The sequence below is a fragment of the Pogoniulus pusillus genome, chromosome 17 (assembly GCF_015220805.1).
Source record: "Pogoniulus pusillus isolate bPogPus1 chromosome 17, bPogPus1.pri, whole genome shotgun sequence".
Classification (NCBI taxonomy): Eukaryota; Metazoa; Chordata; class Aves; order Piciformes; family Lybiidae; genus Pogoniulus; species Pogoniulus pusillus.
Genome location: NC_087280.1, coordinates 634,562 through 662,466, shown reverse-complemented (window position 1 = coordinate 662,466; position 27,905 = coordinate 634,562). Strand labels below are relative to the sequence as shown.

The 27,905-nt window shown below is 62.1% G+C and overlaps 1 protein-coding gene across 2 annotated transcripts in view; it reads left to right on the top strand.

Moving 5' to 3' along the window:
• Positions 1-27,905, top strand: part of ZNF609 (zinc finger protein 609) — a 70,959-nt gene that overhangs the window by 29,060 nt on the left and 13,994 nt on the right. For both annotated transcript variants that reach the window (XM_064157150.1, XM_064157148.1), the window contains exon 3: positions 27,167-27,392. In XM_064157150.1, the coding sequence (XP_064013220.1) occupies positions 27,167-27,392 (226 nt within the window). The remainder of the gene's footprint in view (positions 1-27,166; positions 27,393-27,905) is intronic.

Sequence of the window (27,905 nt, the reverse complement as noted above, 5' to 3'; positions counted from 1 at the left end):
ATCAGGGCTACTGACTGCCCTTCCTTGACACAGCTACAGGAGCTTTTGTGCCTCAGTTTCCCTCCATCCTCAGTGTTAGGCACCAGTGTGGGCTTTGCTGGGCAGAGCAGCCAGGCTGCCACGGGTGGGGAAGGCACCGCTGCAGCTGCACATGTGCTGGTGCCTGGCTGGGTGTTGTGCCCAGCAGGCAGGGGCTGCAGGCTGGGCAGCCCACAGAGGGCAGGCAGCTGTGGGAATGGGATTGCTCAGCCCTTGAAAGTGGACCCCGGAGCCAGGGCCTGGGTTCCAGCTCGTTGCCGAGCAGGCTGGAGGAGGGAGAGCTGTGCCCGCACCGGAGTGGCTGTGCTGGCTGCCGGGGCTTGTGCCCTGGGCACAGCATCGCAGGAGGAATGGGGACTGCTGAGGCTTGGCTGGCTGCTGGGGTGCTGGCACCGGCACAGTGTGGCCAACAGGCTGCCATGGCCTCGTGGTGCCATGCCAGGCAAGGCTGATGTGATTGTGCCAGCCTCAAGGGGGTCTTTCCAGCTGCCAGTGCCCTGCTAGCTTGGGATCCTGACCCACCCTCCCCAGCAGGCCATGCAGCCCCGGAGGTGATAATGTCCTCCCCATGGGGGTGTTCAGGGCCAGGCTGGATGAGGCCTTGATCAGCCAGGTCTAGGTGAGAGGTGTTCCTGGGCCTGGCAAGGGAGTGCAGTAGGTGAGCTCTGAGGTCCCTTTCAGCCTGAGCCATTCTGTGGTCTCTGCTGCCATGTCCCCTTGACCCAGCACAGCGTAAGAGAGGTCTTTTGCCAGAAGGAAGGAGCAAAGCTGTGGGAGAAGAGGGAGGACATCGGTGCTAGAGGTGAGCTCCAGCCGCTGAGCAGGGCTTGGACAAAGAGGCAGGAGCTGGGGCTGGGCTGTGCCTGCTCGGAGGAGGTGGCTTTGGAAGGCTGCAGGGGGTCCTGTCAGCAGGGAACAGCCAGGTGCCAGCTGCTCTCTGGGCTGTGGCTGAAGCATCGAGGGGAGCTGGCATGTGCTGGCCTGGGCACTGGGTGCAGGAGCAGATCTGTAGGATGCTGTGTAGGCAGAGGGCTGCTGCAGGCTGTACAGGGCTGTGTGCTGGGCGTGGGGTGGCCATGGGTGTCTGTCACAGAGCCCAGCAGCAGGAGCTTTTGGGCTGTTTGGTGCTTTATACTCCTCCAGGCTGGCTGCTAATGCTCTGCTTTGTGTTCAGGGTGCAGGGAGCTGGAGGGGCTGAGCTTTGAACATCCCTTTGAAGGAGACCTCAGAGCAGCCTTGCAGCAGCTGAAGGGATGCAGGAGAGCTGGGGAGGGACTTTTGTCCAGGGCTGGCAGTGCCAGGCTGAGGGCCGATGGCTTTGATCGGGGAGAGAGGAGACTGAGAGTGGAGAGGAGGAAGAAAGTGTTGAGAGTGAGGGTGGGGAGAGAGTGGCAGAGGCTGCCCAGGGAGGCTGTGACTGCCTCCTGCCTGGAGATGTTGCAGGCCAGGCTGGGTGAGACCTTGAGCAGCCTAGGCTGGAGGGAGGTGTCCCTGCCCGTGGCAGGGGGTTGGGACTGGGTGAGCTTTGAGGTCCCTTCCAACCTAACCCACTCTGTGAAAGCAGTGTTTGGTAGAAACCCCATGGCACTGGGCAGAGATCTCTTAGCTGCCCTCACCTGGCTAAGGCCTCTTGCTGGTGTGGGGAGTGGGGGATCAGCTTCTGTGCCCTGCTGGGGCTGTCTTGAGGAGAGAAGGCTGAGAGTGACCTGCTCGATGTCTCTAAATACCTGCGGGGTGGGTGTCAGGAGAAGAGTGCTGGGCTCTGAGTGGTGGTGCCTGGTGATGGGACAAGGAGCAGCAAGCACAGGCTGGAGCCCAGGAGGTTCCATCTCAGCATGAGGAGAAACTTGTTTGGTGTAAGCAGGCTGCCCAGAGAGGTTGTGGAGAGATCTCCTCCTGGCTGTGTGTCCTGCCCTGGGTGCCCCTGCTCTGGCAGGGGTTGGACTGGATGATCTCAGAGGGTCCCTTCGAGCCCCCACCATTCTGTGCCTGGATCTTGCAGGCAGGGCTGCCCCTGAGGGCACTTTGTGACACGAGGGTGACAGTGTGCCATGGTTTGCTGAGTCACTGCCTGGTTGGTGCTGGGAGGTGGCACTTCCTAGCCCTGCTTCTGAGGGGCTCCCAGCCTGTGCCCCTCTCTGCTCCATCCCGCGGGAGCTGTTGGTGTCCCCCTGGTAGCTAACTGTGGCTAGTGGTGGCTCACTCCAGCTTGTGTCCTGCCCATGTGCTCTCTATAAGCAGGGCATGAGGGAGTGTATGGCATTAGAACATGGAAACCTTGGGATTTCCAGGTTGGGCACTCAACAGCAGGGCCTTGGCTGCTGGCACTGCCCTCTGGGAGGCCCTTTGAAGGCAGAAGCCTTGGTGGAGAGGGCAGCAGCAGACACTATTGTGTGTCTTATGTGTTTTGGCATCCCTGTGGCATCACCTCCAGCCCCAGCTTGAGCACCGAGGTCACATTGATCCACCTGGCACTGAGGTGGATGGCTGAGATGTGCCACAGATTCCTGGCATCTCCTCACCCTCCAGCCAAGAGCCACCAGACCTGCAGGTGCCTGCTGTTTCTGGGCAGGAAACCAACAGCTCCATCCTCCAGGCCACTGAAGCAGCCAGAATTCCTGGGCAAGGGGAAGGAGCCAATTTGGAGTGGATCCCAAGCTGGTAGCACAAGGAGCCTGTGATCAGGGTGGTGAGACACTGGTACAGGTTGCCCAGGGAGGTTGTGGAGCACAGAATCACCCAATGTGATCAAAGATCAGAGATCACACTGGGTGATTCTGTGCTCCACAACCTCCCTGGAGCTGTTCAGGACCAGGCCTTGAGTGGCCTGTTCTAGTGGGAGGTGTCCCACAAGTGGCTTCCCAGAGGAATCTGTGAGGGGTTGGCTACCCTTTTTGCAGGCACCCTGGTGAGGTGAGGCATGTTGGGTTGGCATGGGGTGCCAAGGCCTTGGTCAGTGCTCCGTTTCTGGGCACGGAGAGCTGTGTTACGCTGCTGTCCTTACAAGGCCCTCGAGAGCCACCTTCCTTGGTGCCCTGTTCCAGAGCTGGCACTCAAGCAGTGCCCGAGGAGAGGTGCCTGGGCAGGTGTGCCCATTGCAGCTCCCTGCAACGGGCAGGGCCGTGGCAACCAAGCTCCTCTGGGAGCTGTTGGCCTGCTAGAGGAGGTGGGGAGAGAGTCCCTGTCGTGGTTCTGGGTGTCACCTGGCCCCCTCCTCCCCCCAGGGGAGGACTAAACTCAGCTGACTGGAAGTTAGAGGATGAAGCTTTATAGTCATAGCTTAGCCCAAGGAGGCTCAGGGCAGGCCTCATTGCTGTCTGCAGCTCCCTGCAGGGAGGCTGTAGCCAGGTGGGGCTTGGGTTCTGCTGCCAGACACCCAGCAACAGAATGAGGGGACACAGCCTCAAGCTGTGCCAGGGGAGGTCTAGGCTGGATGTTAGGAGGAAGTTGTTGGCAGAGAGAGTGATTGGCATTGGAATGGGCTGCCCAGGGAGGTGGTGGAGTGGCTGTGCCTGGAGGTCTTGAAGCCAAGCCTGGCTGGGGCACTTAGTGCCATGGTCTGGTTGGTTGGGCAGGGCTGGGTGCTAGGTTGGGCTGGATGAGCTTGGAGCTCTCTGCCAACCTGCTTGGTTCTGTGATGCTTTGAATTTACAAGCAGCTATGTGTAATGTGTTACTGATATTTACAACTGTATGCAAGTTAAAGGTAGCACAGGAATGGAAGACCCCTCCCAGCAGCCAGAGTGCCCAGGAGGGGCTCCCAACCACCCTTCCGCCTGCTTTCCACCCCCTGCCTTCTCTCAGACTCTCTCTTAGGTGTAAGGTGATCTGGAAGGGTCAGCAAGGGGTGTCAGAAGCAGGATGATTATGGTAGGCTCGAGCAGGTTGATTCCATGTTAATCATTCAGTCATCCAAGCAGGTTGGCCTTAGCTGCAGTGCTCCTCGGGGCTGCTCTGCTCTGCAAGCCAGGAAGGAGAAAACCACTTAGGAGGATTTTAATCAGAACTTGGCAGAAGGACCTAAAGAAACCCAAGACAGCTTCTGACAGCCAGCTGTGATTGCTGATGAATGGAAAGGGCAGGGCCGGGGCCTCGGCTTGGGTTTCTTCTGGCCCTCTTAATGGAATTGCATTAAAGCTCCTGCCTGCCTGGGCTGGATGGGAGGAAAGGGAGAAGAGAAAGCTTCTGCAGGCTGCTGCAGCCCTGCTGGCAGCTGGAAGTGAGGCAGAGCCCTCTGGCAGCGCTGTTGGAAGTTGTCCTGGAGCTGCTGGAGGTGGGCACCTTGCCTCAGGAGAAGGATCTGGTTGGCAGTGCCTGCCTGCAGGTCGCAGCAGTGCTGTGGCAGGGTTGGGTCACCCTTAAGGGTGCCAGGAGTGGGCCTGGGGGAGCCTCATCGAGTTGCAGCAAGACCAAGTGCAAAGCCCTGCATGTGCTATGGGGCAGCCCCCGGGAGCGGCACAGGCTGGGGCAGAAGGGCTGGAGGGCAGCCCTGAGGAGGAGGACTTTGGGGTGCTGGGGGCAGAAGCTGGATGCGAGCTGGCACCCAGCGCTGGTAGAAAAGCCAAAGCCAGGTGGGGAGTATGAAGCCTGGGCCCAAACATGATGGCCCGTGCCAGGCTGGAGTGGGCATGTGTGAGCCTCGGGAAGCCCCTCCCAAGCCAACACCTGGGCTGGGCAACCCCCACTAAGTGCAGCCTGGAGGGGGAGGAGTGCTGCAGAGCAGCCCTGAGGACTTGGGGGTGCAAAGTTGCACCTGAGCTGGCACTGAGTGCTGCCAGACCTGTCCAGCAGTGTGGGCAGCAGGGGCAGGGAGGGGATTGTGCCTCTTTGCTGTGCTGTGCTCTGCTCAGACCCCCCCTGCACAGACTGGGCCAGAGGAGGGCACAGCAGTTGTGGCAGGGCTGGAAGGGCTCTGCTGTGAGGAGCAGAGCTGGGAGCTGGAGAGGCTCTGGAGAGATGTTGGTGTGAGGAGGGACTGCTCAGCAAGACCTGCAGGAGCAGGAGGAAGGGAGACAACTTGAATCCTGGAGGACAGACTTAGAGAGGATGGGAGGAAGAAATGCTTTTATGGTGAGGGTGATGGTGGGAGGCTTCCCAGGGAGGCTGTGGGTATCTCCTCCCTGGAAGCATTCAAGGCCAGGTTGGATGGGATTGTGAGCAGCGTGGGGAAAGTTGTCTCTGCCCGTGGGGGAGGGGTTGCAAGTGTGGATGTCCTGTGCTGCAGCAAGAGCAGTGTGGCCGTCAAGGCAAGGGAGGGATTCTGCCCCTTTACTCTCCTCCTGAGACCCCACCTGGAGTCCTGGGTGTGCAGTTCTGGAGCTCCCAGCACAAGCAGGACATGGAAGTGTTGGAGCCTGTCCAGAGGAGGCCACCAGGATGCTGAGAGGGCTGCAGCAGCTCTGCTGTGAGCACAGGCTTAGAGAGTTGGGGCTGTGCAGCCTGGAGAGGAGAAGGCTTGGAGGAGACCTCCAGGATCTGAAGGGGGCTACAGGGAGGCTGGGGAGGGACTATTGAGAAGGGCTGTAATGACAGGAGGAGGAGGAATGGGTTTGGAGTGGCAGAGGGGAGATTGAAACTGGGTGTTAGGGGGAAGTTGTTTGCAGTGAGTGTGGTGAGACACTGGCACAGGTTGCCCAGGGAGGCTGTGGAGCACAGAAGCACCCAATGTGATTGAAGATCCACAGCCTCCCAGGGGGTGTTCAGGACCAGGTTGGATGAGGCCTTGAGCGACCTGTCCTAGTGGGAGGTGTCCCTGCCTATGGCAGGGGGTTGGAGCTGGCTGAGCTTTGGGATCCTTTCCAACCTAAACTATTCTATGATCTTGGCAGGTTTCTTGCTCTCCAAACCACTGTGTGGCTCTGGTGCTAGGCTGTGGATGGAAAATGCTCTTGGCAGTGAGGGGTTGCTGCTGGGAGGTTCACTGCCTTGCTGGGTGATTTATAGAAGCACAGAGTGGGTCAGGGCAGAAGTGACCTCATAGATCACTTAGTTCCAACCCCCCTGCCAGGGCTGGGCACCAAGGAACACATCCAGGTGGGGCTGGAATCCCTCCAGAGCAGGAGACTCCACAACCTCTCTGGGCAGCCTGCTCCAGGCCTCCAGCACCCTCACACCAAGCAGGTTGTTCCTCCTGTTCAGGTGGAACCTCCTGGGCTCCAGCTTGCACTCATTGCTCCTTGTGCTGTCACTGGGCACCAGCACACAGAGACTGGCACCTTCCTCCTGACCCCCAGCCCTCAGATATTTGCAGCCACTGCTCAGGTCCCCCTCAGCCTTCTCTCCACACTACCCAGCCCCAGGGCTCTCAGCCTCTCCTCTCAGCAGAGCTGTCTGTGTCCCGCAGCCAGCCCCGGAGCTCTCTGTTGCACTCTCAGGTTTGGTGACTCTGCTTGCAGAGCTGCTTAGAGTCCCTGTGGGCCCTGAGTTGTGCTGGTCCTGCCATGGCCATGAGCAGCAGGGCAGGAGGGGCAGCCTGGCTCTGCAGACTCATTGCAGCACTCCTGGCTCATCACCCAGTGGAGCCAGGATGGAAGCAGCCTCCATCTGAGCCAAGAATTTCTAGGGGCTGAGCTGCCCACCCTGGTGCCAGGCTGCAGCACTGTACTGGGGTCAGATGCACTGCTGCTGGCAGGTGCCCACACAAGTGCCTGCTGCAGCTTCTGCTGCTGGGGCACATCCAGTGGGGCAAGTGGTGCTGGCACCTTCTGGGCTGAAATGAAAACCTCAGCACAGGGTTGCTGTTTGGATTTTGATGATAGAATTGAAGCTGCTCAGCCTGGAGAGGAGAAGGCTGCAGGCAGAGCTCAGAGCTGCAGCTCAGTGTCTGCAGGGGAGCTGCAGGCTGGGCAGGGACTGCTCAGGAGGGGCTGTGGGGACAGGCTGAGGGCAGTGGTTTGGAACTGGAGCAGGACAGAGTTAGGCTGGGCATGAGGAGGAAGCTGTGCAGAGTGAGGGTGGGCAGACACTGGCACAGGCTGCCCAGGGCTGTGCTGGAGGCTCCATCCCTGGAGGCACTGAGGATCAGCCTGGCTGTGTCCCTGTGCAGCCTGCTGCAGCTGGAGGTGTCCCTGCTGGGTGCAGGGCCTGGGTGAGATGCCTTTTGGGGCCCTCCCAGCCCAGTGCAAGCTGTGAAGCGCTGCTGGGAGATGTGTGAGAGCAGAGGCTCCAAAGGTGGGGTGAGACACTTGGGGTGGTTGTGCTGCAGGACAATGTGGTGCTGGAGGTGGTGCTGAGCAGTGGCTGTGAGATCAGATGGCGGTGGAGGAAGTGAGGTAGCTGCGCTGGGAGAAAGAGTCCCCAGGAGCACCTGCCTGGACTCTGCCTGCTGCAGCCAGTTTGCAGTGTGGCTTTGGTGCTTTCAGCTGTGCAGAGCTGCATGGTGCACCCTGACCGTCCTGGCCTGACCAGGGTGTGGGCTGCGCCCCCAGCTGCTGAGTGTCGCTGTGCAGCCTGCTCCAGTTGGAGGTGTCCCTGCTGAGTGCAGGAGGCTGGACAAGATTCCCTTGGAGGGTCCCTTCCAATCCAGTGCCACCTGTGAGTCTTCCCTACCAGCTTGTGTGGACAGTGGAGCTTTGCTGCCAGCTCCTGAGCATCTCCTGCCATGCTGCTGCTGGAGCCTTTGTGCAGCTCTGGGGAGAGCTGGGTGAGGGAGGGCAACCAGCCAGGGCCACACCAAGCAGCTTCGAAAGCACGTTTGCCCCAGAGCTCTGCAGGTGCCTCTGTTGGTGACAGGTGGCCATGGGCCAGGGTAGGGCTGGGCTACAGCATGCTAGGATGGTTTCTTCGGGTGCTGCAGGTCTGCAGTCTTGCTGGACCTGGTCTGTGTTCGTAGGCAACTGCAGGGCAAAGAAAGCTGCTTCCTGCTGGGATTCTGCCTGCAGAGCCTTTGCTGTCTTCTGGAGAGCCCAGCCTGGCTCCCTCACAGCTGCGCTGGCATTTCACAGCTGCCATCACTCCTGGGCAGCCTCCATGCCATGCTCTTGGTGGCCTCCTTTTCTCCCAGGAGTGCAATGCCAGGGCTGCACCACACTTCTGCCCATCCTGGTGGGCTAGGGGTGCCTGCAGCCGTCCTGCCTAAGCCTCTAATCTGCATCACCACTGATAGGCATTAGAGCAGCTGATAAGGCTCGGAGCGGGGCTGGCAGCTCAGCGGTAGCCCCACCCTTGGCCGCTCAGTCCCTGCTGGCTGTCTCTTAAGGGGGCACTGCTGCTTTGCCGGGCAGCCAGGCTGCTGGGGAGCCTGGAGTAGCTGCTGCCAGCTGCAGCCTGCCCCCGGGTTCCAGCCTGAGCCATCGATCCCTGCAGGTGTTCTGGTGCTCGCTGCAGCGCTGCCCTGCGGCTGCCTCTGCTGCCTCCTGCTCCTCCGCTCTGGTGTCCGCACAGACAGGAGCCCGAGTTGCTGTGGAGACTCCACGGGGCTCCTGGGCAGCAACCAGGGGGCTTGCCTGGCTCAGCTGGTGCTGCCAGGCAGAGGGCTGCTCCAGGGACAGGCTGGGGAGTTGGGGCATTGCAGGGCTGGCAGGCCCAGATGTGGTGCGGAGCAGCTCCTGGCTGAGGGGCCCATGTGGAGCAAACTGTCACTGTTGTTTTCGTGGCTCCCTCCTCCTCTCCCTGCCCTCCTCCAGTTGCTGCCTCGGTGATGGGATTGCTGTGAGCTTGCCACGGGTGCCCTGGCGGCAGAGCCATGGTTAATCCTTCCTGCAATCCTTTAAGCTGCCAGCAAACATCCCCCTCCCGCTCTCATGGCACGCAAGCTGGGCCAGGCCAGAGCCTGGCACACTGCCCTGAGGTTCTTTTTTCCTTCCCAGATCAGGAGCTCCAGGTCTTATTCTCAGCCAGCCCTGGAAGCTCCCCACCATAGCTGTGGCAGAGTGGCTGGCTGGGGATGGCCTGCAGAGACACCTCCTAGGTGTGAAAATGCTCAGGTTCTTAGCTGCCCACTGCCAGACTCCTGCCAGGTCAGGCTGGTGGAGGGACAGGGCAAGCTGTGTCGGTTGGATGCAGGGAGGCTGAGGTCTCACCTCGCCGCGGAGCCTCCTGTCCCCCAGGGCAGTATCTGTGGCTTGCTTCTGCTCTTCATGGGCTGGACAGGCAGCTGCTGGGGCCAGAGTGGGTTCAGACACAAGAATAAAGCTTGTTCTGTAGTCGTGCTCAGCTCTCAGCACCCAGCTGGGGGTGTCAGTTGGTGCCAAAGTGCCCAGGAGCCAGCGCTGTTCGCTGGCAGCCCAGAGCCAGCTGTGTGCTGGCTGCAGCCAGAGCAGGGAGAGCAGCAGCACAGGGAGGGGATTCTGCCCCTCTGCTCTGCAGCACTGCCTCTGGCTCTGGGAACCCAGCACAAGAGGGACCTGCAGCTGCTGGAGAGGGGCCAAAGGAGGCCATGGAGATGCTGAGAGACTGGAGAAGCTCTGTTGTGGGGACAGGGTGGCAGAGTTGGGGCTGTCCAGCCTGGAGAAGAGAAGGCTGCAGCGAGAGCTCAGAGCAGCCTTGCAGCAGCTGAAGGGCTGCAGGAGAGCTGGGGAGGGACTTTTGTCCAGGGCTGGCAGTGCCAGGCTGAGGGCCAATGGCTTTGATCTGGGAGAGGGGAGACTGAGAGTGGAGAGGAGGAAGAAAGTGTTGAGAGTGAGGGTGGGGAGAGCCTGGCAGAGGCTGCCCAGGGAGGCTGTGGCTGCCGCCTGCCAGGATGTGTTGCAGGCCAGACTGGATGAGGCCTTGAGCGCTCTGGGCTGGAGGGAGGTGTCCCTGCCCCTGGCAGAAGGTTGGCACCGGCTGATCTTCTGCCAGCCCCGGATGTTCAAGGCCTCATCCAACCTGGCTCTGCAGGAAATAGCCTCAGAAGGGATGGGATTTGCCTCTCTCTCCCCAGAGCTATGAAAGAAGTGCTGGAGAAACCTTTGCCACTCCTGATTCCATGGAGAGGAAAGGCTGGGAGAGTCCCTGGGGAATACCAGATGGCATTGGGCCACTGAGTGGCTGTGTCTGGGCATTACTGGGTACAGCAGGAGGAAGGGAAAAAAACAGTCAGTAAGGCCTTGGCAGCTGCCAGCTCCAGAGGCTGCTGTCCTTCAAGCCCTGCTGGCTCAGCTCGGCCCCTGGCAGCTTGCTGGATGCAGGTGGTTGTCGCAGAACCAGGGAGCTCACTGGGCTGGAAACGCTGATCCAGTGCAGCTGTGAAGCCAGCACTGCCAGGCCTCCAGCCACAGCTCTGCCTCTTGGAAACGCCTCCGGGGTGGGCACTCAGCCTCCTTCCTGTGGCAGCCTGTGCCAGTGCTTGGGAACCCTTCGAGCAAAGATTCTTCTCATGTCCAACCTAAACCTGCCCTGGTGGAGCTTGAGGCCATCTCCTCTCAGCCTGGCACTTGGTACTTGGGAGAAGAGCTCAACTCCCACCTGGCTCCAGCTGATCCTGGCCTGCAGCAGCAGTGGTGTGGGCAGCAGGAGCAGGGCAGGGACTGTGCCCTGTGCTGGGCACTGCTGGGGCCACAGCTTGAGTGCTGGGCTCAGTTCTGGGCCCTCACTCCCAGAAGGACACTGAGGGCTGCAGCAGGGCCAGAGAAGGGCACAAAGCTGGGGCAGGGTCTGGAGAGCAGGGCTGGGGAGGAGCAGCTGAGGGGGCTGGGGGGGTTGGTGTGGAGAAGAGGAGGCTGAGGGCAGAGCTCATTGCTCTCTGCAGCTCCCTGGGAGGAGGCTGCAGTGAGCTGGGGTTGGGCTCTGCTGCCCAGCCTCAGGTGATAGAAGGAGAGGAACTGGCCTGGAGCTGTGGCAGGGGAGGGTTGGGTTGGAGAGGAGGAGAAATGTCTTTGTTGCCAGAGTGGTGAGGGCCTGGCAGAGGCTGCCCAGGGAGGTGGTGGAGTGCCCATGGCTGGAGGTGTTCCAGCTCTGTGTGGCCATGGCACTTGTGGCCATGGTTTGGTGCCCATGGTGGTGCTGGGCTGCTGCTGGGCTGGGAGGTCTGGGAGGGCTCTTCCAGCCCGGGCAGGTCTCTGCTTCTGTGCTTCGGTGCAGTTCTGACCTCCCGCAGCAGCAGCCGCCGTGTGCCGCCGCTGGCCTGTGTCACAGTGTCACAGTGTCACCAGGGTTGGAAGAGACCTCACAGATCATCAAGTCCAACCCTTTACCACAGAGCTCAAGGCCAGACCATGGCACCAAGTGCCACGTCCAGTCCTGCCTTGAACAGCCCCAGGGACGGCGACTCCGCTCCTTCCTCTGCAGCGCTGTGACAGCAGCACAGGGAGATGTTGTGGCATCTCCTCTAGGGTGCCAAGGGGACTGTTCCCCTGGGTACCCTCTGAGAGAAGCCTCTGCTGCCAGCTGAGCCTTTCCTGCCAGCTCCCCGCTGGAGCTGCAGCTTTCTGGCACGGAGCTGGCTGGGTGTTTGCAGGCACCCGCAGGGGGAGAGCCTGGGGTCCGGCCAAGGGCGGTGCTGGCCTCACGCTGCAGGAGGCAGCGGCAGGGCTGAGCTTCAGCCTGGCCCAGGCTGTGCTGTGCAGCGGGAGGGAGGAGTGCCCTGATGCCGCCTTCGGGAGCGCCCGCTGGGGGCATGCTGGCCCCGGAGCTCTGCCAGCCCCCAGCCCTTGCTAGGCGGAGCACAAAATCGCCGTGGAGCCTGACTGCAGAGCAAGAGCCTGTGCCCGCTTGTGCCCAGCTGAGTGCCAGGGCCCCCCACCGCTGCCCTGGTGCGAGGGCTGCCCTGCGGCCGGTGGCTGCTGCCCTCCTCCCAGGGCCTGCTTTTCCAGCGGCAGGTCAGGCCAACAGCTCCGGCTCCCTGTCCCCTTCCCTGCAGGTTTTCGCTCAGCTGTGGCTGCCTGTGCTGAGGACATGGCAGTGCCAGCCATGGCCCCTGGCACTCGGGCTGCTGCTCTTCGGCGCTTTGCTGGCTTGCCAGGCTGCCTGCGGGCAGCTGCCATCCCTGGGAGCACGCCGTGGAGCTGTGCTTGCTGCAGTCGGCGGGACGGGCATGGGACAGTGGGCACGGAGCTGCACTGCGGGTGGGAGCTGTGCTACCCTGGCAGGGCAGAGCCCAGCCTGGTGGCGGCAGGCTCCGTCTGCAGGCCCTGCGCGCTCGCCTCGGGTAGTGGTGGTTTGCCGAACCGGGGAAGTGGGTGGGAGGATCTGTGCCTGTGCAGGGCTCAGACCGCATTTGGTGCTGAGGAGGGCGCCGGGAACAGGCTTCAGAGTTTAGCTCCCAGAGGAATCCAGAGCAGAGGCCTGGGGGCAGCACAGGCGGTGCTGGAGGTGCCTGCCGCAGGGGGGCTGAGAGTGGTGTCCCTCTCCCTGGGGACACTGCAAATGGCTTCCCCTGGCTGGCTGCATCCCTTGCTCTCCAGTGCTCTGCTCCTCCTCCTCTCCCTGCCATTAATTGCTGAGTGCTTGCTGATGCAATTAAAGCAAGATGTGTCTGCAGCCTCTGCCACCCTCCAAGCTCCTCCTCTGCCTGCCAGGAGCTGGGAGCTGCTGGCCTGGGAAGGCAGATTGGGTCCCCACCGTGGCTGGCCCTGGGGAAAGGGAGGAGTGAGTGAGGCAGGGCAGGAGCAGGGATGTGTGCCCTGGCCTGGGCAGGTGCCTGCGCTTGGGCTGCTCCCAAGGGTGCAGGCAGCTGGAGCAGAGGTGTCTGGGGTCGTGCAGCAGAGCTCTAGCAGCAGAAGTGTTTTGCTTTGCTGGAGGAGCAGCCTCTGGTGTGCGAGTCTGCTGTCTGCTTCAGCTGCATCAGCTGCTGGGCAAAGGCTCCCAGGTGGAGGAAGATGGCAGTGGAGGAAGCAGGAGGTGGGGCACCCTCCCTGCCGGGTTCTCTGGCAGGTCTCCGTGCTCCAGAGCATCCTCCTGCTCTCACCTGCTCTCAGAATCACAGCCTGGCTCAGGTGGGCAGAGACGTCAGAGCTCATCTACTGCAAGCCTCTGCCACGGGCAGGGACACCTCTCAACTAGACTTGAGTGCCCGAGGCCTCATCCAGCCTGGCCTTCAACACCTGCAGGCAGGAGTTGCTTCACGTCTTGTGGGAGGACTCAGGGCACTGCCAGGCCCAGCATGACCTTAGTCAGCCTGGAAGGCACTTGGATGGGCTGAGGCTGGGCTCCTGGCAGGGCACTGCTGAGAGAGTTCAGTGGGGAGCTGCAAGGAGCAGGAAAGGCCTGGAGCTGCTCTCTGAGGAGAGAGGACCTGATCAGTGTCTAAATATCTGAGGGGCAGGTGCCAGGCTCTACTCAGTGGTGCCCAGTGGCAGGCCAAGGAGCTGTGGTCATGTGGAGATGACCACAGAAAAGGAGAAGCTCGTTTGGTGTGAGGGTGCTGGAGGCCTGGAGCAGGCTGCCTCCTGGTGTGCTGCTGTGTGCCTTGCCCTGGTGTCCCTGCTTTGCAGGGGGATGGACTGGATGATCTCTGGAGGTCCCTTCAGACCCCTGCCAGTCTGTGGCTCTGTGATGGGTGAGTGGCTGGGCAGGGTGGGTGGCAGGAGAAGGGTAGCTGCGTCTGAGTGTGCTGTGCTGGTGGCTGGCAACCAGGGCCCCTCTGTGCCTGGTGTCTCTGGGTCACTGCTTGCTGGCAGAGCCAGGTGTGGCTCTGCTCTTCCCTGTGCCTCTGCTGCAGGCTGTCCCAGCACTACCAAGCTGAGCTGGTGATGCCTGACGGGCAGGACGTGGTGTGGGGCTGCAGCAGCTGAAGCTGGGTGACAGATGAGTTCTGGGCTCTTGGCTTTCAAGGAGAGACAGCCATGGATTGCAGGAGATGCATGCCCCTGACTTGGTCAGCTTGGAGGATGTCTGCTGGCATGGAGGTTAGAGGGGGCACAGAGACGTTGGCTTGGCTCTGGGTGGGAAGAGAGGTTGCTGATAGAATGGAGAAAGGTCCTGATGGTCTGCACCTCAGACCCCTTCCTGCTTATCTCTGCAAGGGGACTTGCCAGAGAGTGTCCCCTGCTGTGACTCCAGCAGAGCTCCCTCCTCTCTGGCTTTGAATCCTCAAATGTGCTCAGAGAATGGCTCAGGCTGGAAGGAACCTCAGAGATCATCTTCTGCACCCCCCCGCCGTGGGCACCGACACCTCTCAGGTAGACCTGGTTGTCCAAGGCCTCATCCTCTGCTCCCTTCCCTTGCTCCTTGTGGAGGTTGCTGCTGCGACTCCTCCAGCACTGCCTGCTGGCTTTGGTGTCCCTTTGGCTTCTTGCATCCCTGCTTGTGCTCCTCTGGTTACTCTTAGGTTCTTAGGGGTGCCCTTCCACCTCTCTGCCGTGTCTGGGGGCTGCTCATCCACTTGCCTTTTTAATGAGACTTTAACTCTTGAGCCCTGCAGAATCCCTCCCAGACCCTGCTCTTTCCTGGTGCTGGTAGCGTAAGCAGCCTGTGATGAGGGTGGGCAGACACTGGCACGGGTTGAAGGTGGGCAGACGCTGGCACAGGTTACCCAGGGACGTTGTGGAGCACAGAATCACCCAGTGAATCTCTGATCACATTGGGTGATTCTGTGCTGCACAGCCTCGGTGGAGGTGTTTGGGACCAGGTTGGATGAGGCCTTGAGCAAGCTGGACTGGGTGAGGGGTGTCTGAATGAGCTTCGAGGTCACTTCCAACCCAACACCTGCTGTGATTCTTTCCAAACGGGACTCCTGTCCTCCTCTGTGGGCTGCCAGTGGCAGCAGTGAGCTTCAGTGGCCTCCCTCTTGGCCCCAGGGGTCGGCTGATGTTGCTTGCTGGGTGTCCAAGCTCATGGCTGCAGCAGTCCACCCAGTCCAGCAGTGCTCCAAGAACGGCATTCCCAGTGCTGGGGTGGCAGCAGTGGTAACTGTTTGGCTGGCTTTGGTGCCGTCAGCGTGCCTGGGCTGGGCTGGCTGCTCGCCTGCTCGGTGGCAGTGCCCTGGAGCGGGCAGTGGGAGTGATGAAGGCCTGGCCTGCCTACAGTGCCCTCACCTCCACCTTCCTCGCAGGGCTGCTGCCGACACACCTGCTGTGTGGGGTGAACCTAACCCAGCTGGCTGCTGCCTGCCTGCCCTGGGCAGCTGGGCTCGGGAGCTGCAAAAGGTGCTGCTGGCCTCAGTGGTGGGGTTGTGCCGGAGGCTGCTGGTGGTGGAGGCTGTTTCCTGCCTCCTCTCCCGATGAGCGCTGAAGGCAGCAGTTCCTGCTAGCTGTGAGCAAGGGTGCAGTGCCCCCTGGGCGCCTCTGGGTGCAGGCTGTGACCTGGGCAGGGGCTGGAGGCTGAAAGCTCTCCTGGCACTTCATTGCCCTTATGGTTCTAGAAGCCTTCCAGGCGTGGGGACTCCACCACCTCCCTGGGCAGCCTGTGCCAAAGCCTGACCACGCTCCTGGGGCAGAACCTAGCTCGTCTCACCATCCTCCTGGCAAACGCTCTGGATCAGCCCAGGGAGGAGCTGGAGCCCAGCAAGGAGCTGCCTCCCATCTCTGCAGCTGGAGGGGATGGAGCCTCTGGCTCCGTGTGCAGAGCTCCCATCTCCTCCCCTTGCACTCGCCAGGAGAGGCTGAAGTGCCAAACGCTCCATGAGCCGTCCCGGGCCAGGCCGGATGGGCTCTGGGCAGCCTGATCCAGGTGAAGATCTTCCTGCTGACAGCAGGGCTTGACTGGGTGACCTTTAATGGTCCCTTCAGCCCAACCCACTCTGCTTCTGCCTGGCTCTGTGAACTGTGCTGCTCTGGGCTTGGAGCCTGCAGGTGTGCATCCTGTTACTTGCGGGCCAGAGGGGGACTGGCTTGATGGGCACAGGAGGGAGACGTGGCCGTGGGGCCTAGCCCAGGAAGGCTTTCACCATGGCCTGTTGCTGTGTTCCTGTCTCGTGTGCTGGGGACTCAGAGCCTACACTGGCACCTGCTCTTATGAGCTCCCACAGGGCAGCATCATGCTCAGCCCTGCTCTGCAGCTTCCTCACAGGGCACATGCGTGGTGCCAGCCTCCTTCTGCTCAGCCATGTCTTCCAGCAGCTTGTTTCTCACTCAGTGCTGACCCTGCTCTTCCCTTCAGGGGAACCACCAGGAGCTGTCCTGGCAACTTGAGCAGAAGCTACCAAGAGATGAGAGCCAAGTGGCAGCTTCCTCAAGGTGCAGCCTGCAGCAGCTGGCCGGTGGCAGCCATAGCAAAGGAGCTGTTCAGCATTGCAGAGCTGGAAGGAGCTGTCTGCTCTTGCCTGCGGGAGAATAGATCTGAGCCTCCTCCTGGGCTCTGCAGCTTCTCCTGGCTCACCCTCAGCGGAGCCTCTCCAGGAGCTGGGGGCCCCTGCTGTGTGCCAGCCGAGCCAGCGAGTCCCCATGCTGACTGCTCTGGGTAGCCCCCACTGGATGGGTTTGCTCCATAGCTGCCTGCACCTCGTGTGCTTGACATGTGTCAGTGTGCCACAAGGGCAAATGTCAGAGCTGGCTGTGCTCCCCTGGCACCCCCAGGGCAGTGCTCCCCTGGCACCCCCAGGGCAGTGCTCCCCTGTCACCCCCAGAGCAGTGCTCCCCTGTCACCCCCAGAGCAATGCTCCCCTGTCACCCCCTGAGCAATGCTCCCCTGTCACCCCCTGAGCAGTGCTCCCCTGGCACCCCCAGGGCAGTGCTCCCCTGGTGCCCCCAGAGCAGTGCTCCCCTGTCACCCCCTGAGCAATGCTCCCCTGGCACCCCCTGAGCAGTGCTCCCCTGGCACCCCCAGGGCAGTGCTCTCCCAGTGCCCAAGCTCCTGCAGGAGCTCAGGAGGTGCACTCTGCTTTGCAGTGACTTGAGGCCTGCACATAGAGCTGCTGGAGATGGTCCAGAGGAGGCCATGAGGGTGATCAGAGGCTGCAGCACCTTTGCTGTGGGCACAGGCTGGCAGAGTTGGGGCTGTGCAGCCCGGGGAGGGGAAGTCTGCAGGGAGAGCTCAGAGCTGCAGCTCAGTGTCTGCAGGGGAGCTGCAGGCTGGGCAGGGACTGCTCAGAAGGGGCTGTGGGGACAGGCTGAGGGCAGTGGTTTGGAACTGGAGCAGGGCACAGTTAGGTTGGGCATGAGGAGGAAGCTGTTCAGAGTGAGGGTGGGCAGACACTGGCACAGGCTGCCCAGGGCTGTGCTGGAGGCTCCATCCCTGGAGACACTGAGGATCAGCCTGGCTGTGTCCCTGTGCAGCCTGCTGCAGCTGGAGGTGTCCCTGCTGGGTGCAGGCTGAGGGGGTTGGACAAGCTGCCTGATGGGATCTGTGACTGTGACCTTCACTGCCAGCCCTGCCCTGGGCCAGCTGCAGAGGTGGGTGCTGGGCACACAGCTTGGCCTGAGGGTCAGGTGTGGGTGGCTGCAGGCTGTTGGGTTGCTGGTGCAGAACTGCTCTGCAGAGCATCCAGCCCTCTGCCTGCAGTTGTAGATAGGCTGAGGGGAGGAGGGAAGATTCCCTCTGGTTCTGCTCATGTATGGGCATCCTGCTTCAGCCACCGAGTGGGGCTGAGGTGCTGAGGCTACCCTCTCACAGCACCACAGAATCCCAGCCTGCTGGGCGGGGAAGGCACCTCTGGAGGGCACCCAGTCCAGCCCTGCTGCTCCAGCAGGGTGCCCACAGCAGCTTGTCCAGGGTCATAGTGCTCAGGTGAAGTCAGAAGCTCTCCAGAGCAGGAGACTCCACAGCCTCTCTGGGCAGCCTGCTCCAGGCCTGCAGCACCCTCACAGCAAAGCAGTTTCTCCTGTTCAGGTGGAACCTCCTGGGTCCCAGTTTGTGCCCACTGCCCCTTGTGCTGGCACTGGTCACTGCTGAAGAGTCTGCCTCCAGCTTCTTGCCCCCTGCCCTCCAGCTAGTGATCCACATGGAGACTGCAGAGAAACAGCCTGAGGGGGATCTGAGCAGTGCTGATCAACACTTCAGGAGTGGCTGTCAGCAGGGTGGGCCCAGTGGTGCCCAGGGACAGGCCGAGGGGCAGTGGGCACAGACTGGAACATCAGAAGTTCTCTCTGAACATGAGGAGGAGCTTCTGTAATTGAAGGGTGCTGGAGGCCTGGAGCAGGCTGCCCAGAGAGGTGCTGGAGCCTCCATCTCTGGAGTCATCCAGACCCTGCCTGGAGGCCATTGTGTGCAACCTGCAGTAGCTGAGCCTGCTCTGGCAGGGGAGCTGGACTGGTGATTGCCAGAGACCCCTCCCTGGCCCCACCATTCCCCTCTCGGGGCTCTCAGCCTTTCCTCCTCACAGAGCTGCTCCAGGCCCCGCAGCATCTTTGCAGCCTCCCCTGGGCTCTCGCCAGTAGTTCCCTGTCTCTCGTAGTGGGGAGCCCAGGACTGGATTCAGTGCTCCAGCTGTGCCTTTCCTATGGCAGAGCAGAAGGGGAGAAGACCCTCCCTTGCCCCCTCTCATCCCAGCAATGGTTGTTGTCAGGGTTGCAGTGTGAAGGAGCCTCAGGAGGAGATAACTCTGCCAGCCCTTGGCCAGCCTGAGCTTTGCTGGGGCTTGTCTGGATGTGGGGAGATCTGAAGTGGCCTCTGTGTGGAAGGAGCAGGACCACAGCTGTGTCCCAGCAGCAGTGAGGCTGCTTCTGCAGCCTTGGCTCTGGACATCTGGGGTGTCAGCAGCACCTGGATGCTGAGGAGCTGCCCTGAGGAGTGACGTGGAAGGACATGGGGAAGGAGGAGGGCAGTGAAGGGCTGAAGGATTTTCCTGACTGGAAAGTCCTGGCATGTTAGGAATAATTTGAGTGCCAGGAGGCTGTGGCCAGAGCCTCATTCCATTGCTGCTGTTCCCTCTGTGCCACCCCACAGGGCTCCTCGGCCTCTCCTCTGGATGTTTCCACCCTGTGTGGCTGTGGATTATGGCTGTGTGCCCACGGAGCTGTCACTGAGCCAACTTAGCCAGATTTAGCTCTTCTGATCCACTCTTCCAGAGCAATCCCTTCAGCCTCCTTAGCTGTGGCCTTCTCCTCTGAACTTCTCCACTCTGTCCATGGCCTTTTTGGGGCACGAGATGTCCCTTGCAGAGTGCAGCTGCTGCTGCCCCAAGCACAGCCACCAGGGCACAACCCCTCCTGCTCCTTCTCCAGCACTGTCTCCCAGCTGAACTGGGGTCCAGAGAGGCAAGGAGGGGTCAGGAAGAGGCTGCTCCTGGCCCTGCCTGCAGGTCTCTCCTGCGGGCTGGTGCCACCACATCAGCACCTGGCCTCTCAGTGCCAGTGGAAAAGGAGCACAGCACCTTGGGGCCATCACTGTGCACAGAGATCACCCTCCTGGGTGCAGACCAAGAGGGGAGGTCAGGATTGGACACGGTGAAGCTGGTGAGACACTGGAACAAGTTGCCAGAGAAGCTGTGGCAGTGTTACTGGAGGTGCTGAGGGCCAGGCTGGGAGCTGTGGCAGTGTTACTGGGGGTGCTGAGGGCCAGGCTGGGAGCTGTGGCAGTGTTACTGGGGGTGCTGAGGGCCAGGCTGGGAGCTGTGGCAGTGTTACTGGAGGTGCTGAGGGCCAGGCTGGGAGCTGTGGCAGTGTTACTGGGGGTGCTGAGGGCCAGGCTGGGAGCTGTGGCAGTGTTACTGGAGGTGCTGAGGGCCAGGCTGGGAGCTGTGGCAGTGTTACTGGAGGTGCTGAGGGCCAGGCTGGGAGCTGTGGCAGTGTTACTGGGGGTGCTGAGGGCCAGGCTGGGAGCTGTGGCAGTGTTACTGGAGGTGCTGAGGGCCAGGCTGGGAGCTGTGGCAGTGTTACTGGGGGTGCTGAGGGCCAGGCTGGGAGCTGTGGCAGTGTTACTGGAGGTGCTGAGGGCCAGGCTGGGAGCTGTGGCAGTGTTACTGGGGGTGCTGAGGGCCAGGCTGGGAGCTGTGGCAGTGTTACTGGGGGTGCTGAGGGCCAGGCTGGGAGCTGTGGCAGTGTTACTGAGGGTGCTGAGGGCCAGGCTGGATGGAGCTCTGAGCAGCCTTGCCTGCTGAAAGGTGTCTCTGCCCATGCCAGGTGGGTTGGAGGAGATGATGTGTGAAGCTCAGATCACTCAGTGATGCTGAGATGTCATCTGAGGTGATCCCCGTCTGGGCCACTGGGAGGTCTCCTCGCTGGTGCCCGCCTGCCCTGTGCATGTCTGTCACTCCATATCCCTGCTGCTTTTGTGCCAGGGCCCCTCCAGGTGTGACTGGCACCAGCTGTGGAGACTTGTGCAGCCTTTGGCTGCTGGCAGACACCACTCAGTGCTGGAGTTCCAGGGACCCCAAAGGGCATCTCACCCAGCCTGCACCCAGCAGGGACACCTCCAGCTGCAGCAGGCTGCACAGGGACACAGCCAGGCTGATCCTCAGTGTCTCCAGGGATGGAGCCTCCAACCACAGCCCTGGGCAGCCTGTGCCAGTGTCTGCCCACCCTCACTCTGCACAGCTTCCTCCTCATGCCCAACCTAACTGTGCCCTGCTTCAGTTCCAAACCACTGCCCTCATCCTGTCCCTACAGCCCCTTCTGAGCAATCCCTGCCCAGCCTGCAGCTCCCCTGCAGACACTGAGCTGCAGCTCTGAGCTCCACCTGCAGCCTTTTGGGACTTCCAGGAGTGCCCACAGTGACTGGCAGGGCAGACCTGTTGAGCTACCGAATGGGGGATGCCAAGTGGTGACCTGGCAGTGCTGAGTTCACAGTTGGACTTGATGCTCCAGCCCAAAAGACTTTGCTTTTCGTCCCTGGAGCTGCTTGGCTGGCAGGCTGCTGGTGACTGAACCTGTGCTCCTGGCACTCAGCATCCTGGCAGGGTGCTCTGTGCCCACCAGGGCCTTGGCAGGGCTAAACCAGCTTGCTGCAAAGATGCTCCTTTCCCGTGGGATTTCCCTCACCTGCTCCTTAGTGTTGGGGTTGTCTTCAGACATGGCTGTGTCCTCTGGCTGGGTGGTTCCCAGGGGGCTTGGAGCAGCAGGCAGAGCTGCACCACAGCATGGCAGGCAGGCTGGGAAGGGCCTCTGGGGCTTATCTTCTGGAGAACCTTTGCTGTGGCTCCTTGGGCCTGCTCTGATGGGCTGCTCGAAGGTGCCCGAGTGGGCATGGGCAGGCCAGGAGATGAACCTGGGGGTGCTTGCTTGGGTGGGGCCTTGAGTGGCCTGAGCTGGTGGAAGAGTGAAGATCATCCAGTTGCAAGCCCATGGATGGCTTTGCCCAGGGCAGGGGGCCTGGAATCAGCTCATCTTCAAGATCCCTTCCAACTCATTTTAGGAGTGCCTTGAGCAGCCTGGGCTGGTGGGAGGTGTCCCTGCCCATGGCAGGGGGTTGGCACTGGCTGATCTTTGAGGTCCTTCCAATCCTAGCCGCTCCGTTAAGTCCTCCCCCAGGCTTTGGTTCCTGGGGTTTGCTTCCTTGTGGCCAGAGCAGCCTTCTGCAGTCAGGCCCTCCCCCGGGTACCCTGCTGAGGATGACTCTCATGTGTGCCCTCTGACCCCTGCCATGCCTGCCTGCAGTTTGCTCCTCCTGCTCTTCTGCAGTGCCCTGCTGGGCCAGGGTGGGGCTTTGTGGAGATGCAGACAGAGGCCCTCCGTGGGGCCACATGGACCTTGGAGCTGGGCAGTGGGTACTTGGCATGGCTGGCAGGGGAGGGGAGGGGAGGCAGCCTGGTGCAGGCAGAGCCTTGCTGTGCCTCCCTGCAGCTGGGAGCTGCCCAAAGCTCGAGCAGGTGTGTGTGGGGTCAGAGCAGGTGGTGAGGGGCACTGGGGACAGCCTCCAAGGTGAGCCTTTGGCTTTGGGGTCAGGACCAGGTCTGGGTGGCTGAGTCAGTGCAGACCATTAGTGTGTGCCCAGCTTCTCCCTCCCAGCCTGCCCTGCCTCCAGGGGCTGGCTGCCAGGGACAAGCTGAGGAGGAGGAGGGTCAGGACTTGGTGCCCACGTTGCCTTCCTCCTCTGGTGCTGGCAGTGGCCATGAGCTCCTACACTGGCTTGTCTGGGGAGGGCAGTGCTGAGCCTGCTCCGGGCTATGGCGTGGGGAGCATTAACCCTTCCTCTCTGGGGTATCTGCTGCCTGCCAGTGGGGGCTGTGGGCAGTAGGGACCCTCCTTTCTCCTCCGACCTGATGTCCTGTGGGCTTGGGTTTGCCAACCAGGTGCCCTCCCCAAGCACAGCCTCCTAGCCTCTGGCAGCAGGGGGCTTTATGTAGGCTGGCACCATGCCAGGGCAGGAAGCTTTCTTCACATCCTGTCGTTGGCAGCCTTGGAGAGGGAAGAGCAGGGGGCAGCAGTGCCCCCAGACATGCTCCTGGCTCCATCTTGGACCCCATGCTTGTGCTGTTCTTGCCCTGCAAGCAGGGGTTTAGTGGGAGCTGCTGCTGGCTTCTTTCTTGCTGGGAATGATGTAGGCAGAGCCAGCAGCAAAGAGGCAGCGACCTCCCCCACCTGGGGAGGGGTCTTCTGGAGCTTCCCCCATGCTGCTCAGGGTTCAGTGCCCTTAGCATGTCTGGATTGGCTCAGAAGGGATCTCAAAGCTCATCCAGTTCCAACCCCCTGCCATGGGCAAGGGCACCTCCCATTATCCCAGGTTGCTCCAGGCCTCATCCAGCTCTCCCAGCCTGGCCCCACAGCAGAGCTTCTCCAGCCTCTGAGGATCTCCATGGCCTCCTCTGGACCTTCTCCAGCAGCTCCAGGTCCTTCCTGTGCTGGGGGCCCCAGAGCTGGAGGCAGTGCTGCAGGTGAGGTCTGAGCAGAGCAGAGGGGCAGAGTCCCCACCTTTGGTGCAGCCACATCCAGAGGGTTGATGTTGTTGCTGGGGATATGCCTGGGAGCTCTGGGGTGAGTCTGGAGGAGCTCAGTGAGCAGGGCTCGACCTGTAGGCATGGTGGGCACCAGTGCCAGCAAAGGGAGCCAGCTTTGGGGGTGAGATTGGAGACAACTTTGGTTCCTCTTCTGAGTCCTTGCTGAGGTTACCAGTGGTGGGCAGCTCAGGTGCTGTGATTTGGAGGTCCCCATCGAGGGGATGAGCTTCTGGTTCTCCACCTTGGAGGGTCTGGAAGCTCAGGTGCCCCTCAGGGGAAAGCAAAGCCGTGGGGGATGTGGTGGCCAGGCAGGAGAAGGGCAGTGACACGAGAGCTCGCGAGCATGCCAGCGCTGCCTGCCGCCTTGGCCAGGGCTGCTGGGGTGGAGCACTTGGGGCGCAGCAGCTCAGTCTGGCACCAGTGCCGGTGGCTCTGGGGGCGCTCTGCCATTGGCAGGAGTCCAGAGAGCCTTCTAGAGAACATGGAGCTCTGGGTAGCCGATTAGCATGGGGGCACACTTGGTGCCCAGCAGCACCCTGGGCACAGCAGTGGTCTGATGTGCCAGTGCAGCGAGGAGCACCTCAGGGACAGAGGGCCCCGGGGGGGTCCTGCCGCAGCCGGCGGCTCACAGCTCTGCCGCTCGCTCGGCCCCGGCTCTGTGCTGTCCCTGCTGGCCTTTAGCTCCAAAGTGCTCTTCTCCGGCTGGCTTTGAGTGCTGGGGGCGAAGCGACGCCCTGCTGAAGGGCGCCCGAGGGCTGGCAGCAGCACTGGCACGGTGGCTTCGCTGTCGGCCTGCCCACCTCTGCCTCTGCCATTCGCTGGCTGCTGCTGTGACGTCCCCTCGATGGGCTCTGCAGTTGCAGAAGCTGCTCTGGCACAGCTCTAAGATGGCAGCAGCTGCTTTGCGTGCCCCCCCGGCGCTGCCATCCCACCGTGCAGGGAGGGCTGTGAGGAGGGGCAGGTTTGACTTGCCCCCCCGGAGCCCTTTCCATGCTCATGGAGCAGCTCTTGCTCTGGCTGCTGCCTGGCCTTGGCTGCCTTCCACTTGTGTGCAGGGTGGTGACAGCAGGTTCCTCGCGATGGGCAAGCCTCTGCCAGCAGCACAAAGGCCTTTCGCAGGCAGGGCAGCGCCCGGCGGGCAGTGCTGCCATGGCAAAGCCTCACCCCGCAGCACCGCTGCAGAAGGGCTGCTGCAGGCTGCCCAGCGGCCACGCTCACCAGCTGCCCTCCAGAGCCCACCCAGCGAGGCAGGAGAAGCATTGCCTTCTGCAAGGGGCACCTGGGGCTTGCTTGGGGATGTCACTCAGAGTCACAGCTTCCATTGGGCTGGGAGGGCCCCAAAGGGCATCTCACCCAGCCCCTGCATCCAGCAGGGACACCTCCAGCTGCAGCAGGCTGCACAGGGACACAGCCAGGCTGATCCTCAGTGTCTCCAGGGATGGAGCCTCCAGCACAGCCCTGGGCAGCCTGTGCCAGTGTCTGCCCACCCTCACTCTGCACAGCTTCCTCCTCATGCCCAACCTAACTGTGCCCTGCTTCAATTCCAAACCACTGCCCTCAGCCTGTCCCCACAGCCCCTCCTGAGCAGTCCCTGCCCAGCCTGCAGCTCCCCTGCAGACACTGAGCTGCAGCTCTGAGCTCTGCCTGCAGCCTTCTCCCCTCCAGGCTGATGTGCTGGAACTGGGGGCCAGGAGGGCACAGGCCTTGCTTTGGGCAGCTGCAGACCCACAGGAGCTTGGCCTCACTAGCTGGCGGAGCAAAAGTACAGCTCAGGGCCACAAGTGCTGCCCAACAGTTCCAGTGCCAACATCTCCCTTGGCTTCTGGCCTGGTAGAGGGAGCTGGGCGCCTGCCAATAGCCAGCAGAGCTGTCCTGTGGTGCCCAGGGCTGCCTCTGCTCCTCTCTGGCTGTCTGGCAGTCAGCAGTGGGTGAATCTCCTGCCTTTGCCCCATCCAACAGGAGGATGCAAACCCATGGCACCGGGCAGGGGCTGAGGTCAGGGGCACTGCTCCAGCTGCCTCTGCCTCCAGTGTGGCTGCAGGCTGTCCTTGGCTGTGCCCTAGGCAAGGCAGCCCCATTCCTGCCCTTACCCTTGGCAACTGCCCTGGGCCTCTGGGGTTTGCTCTGGAACCTGAGGCAGGGGAGCAGGAGAGGCTGTGTTAGTGCCAGCACAGACTGGCTGGTTGGGATGGCAGCTGCAGGGCAGGCTATGAGCAGAGCTGCAGCTGGCACTGAGCATCCTGGGATGTGCTGGGGCTGCTGCTGCTGCCCTCCAGCCTGGCAGCTGAATGCTTCCAGAGCCTGCAGCTCCTACCTGGGCTGCTGCTGCTGCCCTCCAGCCTGGCCTCCTGGCCCTGTGAGGCCCCTCCACTGCTGCCCACTGACCTCCTATGGCTCTGCCAGTCCCCTCTGCTGCTGCCTTCACAGGAGCCTCCTGCTTCCTTGCAGCATCTCTCCTGCCCTGGCTGTGCCACAGCGTGCAGGATGAGGTTGCTGGTCTGAGGGTGCTTTGCCTGCTGGAACACAGCTGTCCTCTCCAGCAGGCTCCTGGGCCTTCCCTTTGCCAAACCCATCCTTCTCCAATCCCATGCAGCTGAGCCAAGAGCCCTGGAGGCAAGGTGGTGCTGGAGAGCTGGGGCTGGGCCCCTGGGCAGGAGCTGGCGCGGTTGGAGGTGATGGTGCAGAACGCAGCTGTGGGGCTCAGGCTGTGCTGCTGGCAGGAGGGGACCTTGTGGTGCAAGCGCTGCTGCTGAACACCTCCAGGTCGTGCTCAAGGCTCAGTGGGGCAGTGTGCTCCGGCAGGCTCTGGGCAGGGGCTGGATGCAGGAGGACAAGGGGAGGGCTGCAGGCGGGAGATGCCTCACGGTGTGCTGCTGCAGGAGCAGAGCCACTCGCCCTGGCACAGATGAGGTCTCAGGGGCTCACGTTGGAGTCCCCTGCCTGCAGCCGCCCCCCTGGGCAGCAGGGGCCAGTTGCTGGCTGAACACAGTGTCCTCCTCCCTGCTCCTCCTGCACCTTCTCTGCTTGCAGATGATGTCTGTGTGGTGCAGGGTGCAGCATTGGGGAGCAGAGGTGACGCTGGAGCTGCTCACCTTAGGTGCTTGGGGCAGCAAGGTTGGACCTGCAAGCTTCTGCTGGAGTCCCTCCTCTGGCCGAGGGGCTGGAGCCGTGGCAGCAAGGCAGGCTGGTGGCTGCACAGCCCTTGGTGGTGGCCAGCAGCAGCACTGGCCAGAGAGAAGGTGGGGAGTGGACATGGGCTGGTGCCTCGGCCCGCTGGGTCTCTCCAGGGCCTTGATCAGCTCTCCTTAGTAGAGGCTCAGAAGGACATCTCTGGGTGTGGTGCTGGATGCTCTGGAGGCATCTTCCCCTGCTTGAAAGGGACTCCTAGGTGAGGGCTTGCTGAGGATTTGATGGGTTCCTCAGCCTGCTTCTCCTCTGCCCTTGCTCAGTACCCTCCCGAGTTCCCAAGCCACAGAGAGATCCTGGCAGAGGAGGAGCAGCTGTCCCCAGCAGGCCTTAAGCAACCTGGGCTAGGGGGCGGTGTCCCAGGGGGCTGGAGTGGATGGTCCTGAAGGTTCCGTGACTGAGCAGCTGCACGCTGTTGGGAGCCAAGATGAGGGATGCCCAACTGCAACTGCCATGACCCAGGAACCCTGAAGGACAGGAAGGTGCCCAGCCCACCCTGCCCTTGGCCAGCAACAGGCTCAGCCTGCCAGCCTTCCTGCTTGGCCTGCTGCTGCCTTTCCATGCATGGGCATCAGATGTGCTTCTGGGGGCAAGGGGAGCACAGGGGCTGCTGTGCTGCCCTCGGCCGCGCCAGGCTCTGACCTGCAGCCTTCTGCAGACAGCTGGGAGGTGAGCCCAGTGCTGGCCACTGGGCTGTCGGGGAGGGGGCTCACAGAGGGCATCTGGGAAGGAGAGTCACAGCGGATCCAGGAGGAGAGTCACAGAGTGGATCTGGGAAGGAGGTCACTGTGGATCCAGAAGGAAGGTCACAGTGGATCCAGGAGAGTCACAGGGTGGATCTGGGAAGGAGGGTCAGAGATGGCTCTGGAAGGAGGAGGATGTTGGTTTGCATGGGTGCTGGAGGGGAGCCGCTGCCTGTCTGTCCTGTCCTGCCAGCTGAGCAGAAGCCTGCAGGTTTTTTCCTGCTAATGAGCCACCAGATCCGAAGCCTCTGAGCGCCTCAGCATCTGAGCAGCAGCCCCGAGGCGTCCTCACAAGGGTGACTGCGCTGGCGGAAGCTGTCCAGGGAGGAGCTGGGCACAAGCTCCTCCAAGAGAGCTCTCCTGCAGAGGCGCTCGTGGGTGTGCTCCGCGGGACTGGAGTGCCAGCTCCTCAGGGTTGGGGGGTATGGGCGTGCCAGGCTGGGAGGGTCCTCTGCCGGGGCCGCGGGACCTGAGCTGCTGGCACAGGAGCGGGGAAGGTGGCGGCCGTGGGCCAGAGGCCGTGCAGGAATGCGGCTGCCTGTCGGTGCCTGCCGCACTGCCCACGCTGAGCCTCTTCTCCTCGCCCGCAGATGGAGTCCCCGGGCTCCACGCCCGCCGTGCTGCCCCTGCATCTGCTGGTGCCCGTCGTCAGCAGCGACATCTCCTCGCCCTGCGAGCAGATCATGGTGCGCACGCGCTCCGTGGGAGTCAACACCTGCGACGTGGCCCTGGCCACCGAGCCCGAGTGCCTGGGCCCCTGCGAGCCTGGCACCAGCGTCAACCTGGAGGGCATCGTCTGGCAAGAGACGGAGGACGGTGAGTGCCCGCAGGTGGCTTCGTGCTCGCCCACGGTGTCCTTCCCGAGTGGTGTTCTGTGTCACCTGCCCCAGGGCGCCCTGCTCTGACAGGCCCTTGGACTTCCTGATCTCCAGGGGCCCTTCCACCCCCCACCAGACTGTGGTTTTGCAGCCCCTTCCTTGCCGTGTCCCTGCTGCTGTGCTGCCCGGCACATCCTGGCCTCTCCGCCCGCCGGCAGGGTGGCCAGGCTGAGGAGCCGCGTGGGAGCAGCGCCCGATGTGCCCAGCAGAGCCAGCAGAGTGCCAAGCCTGGCGCCACGCCGCGCGTTGCCTGACCCCCTGCTGCAGGCACTGCAGTGCTGCGCCGCCCCTCCTCTGCCTCTCTGCAAGAGCAGGCTTGCTGCAGCAGTGCCAGGGCAGAGCCGTGCCAGCCTGCGTGGCACTGCGGCCCAGTTGACTGCATCTCTGCCTGGCAACCCATGGGCGTGCTGCAGACAGGCTCAGCCCCTGGGAGGTGGTAGAAGGCTCCTGC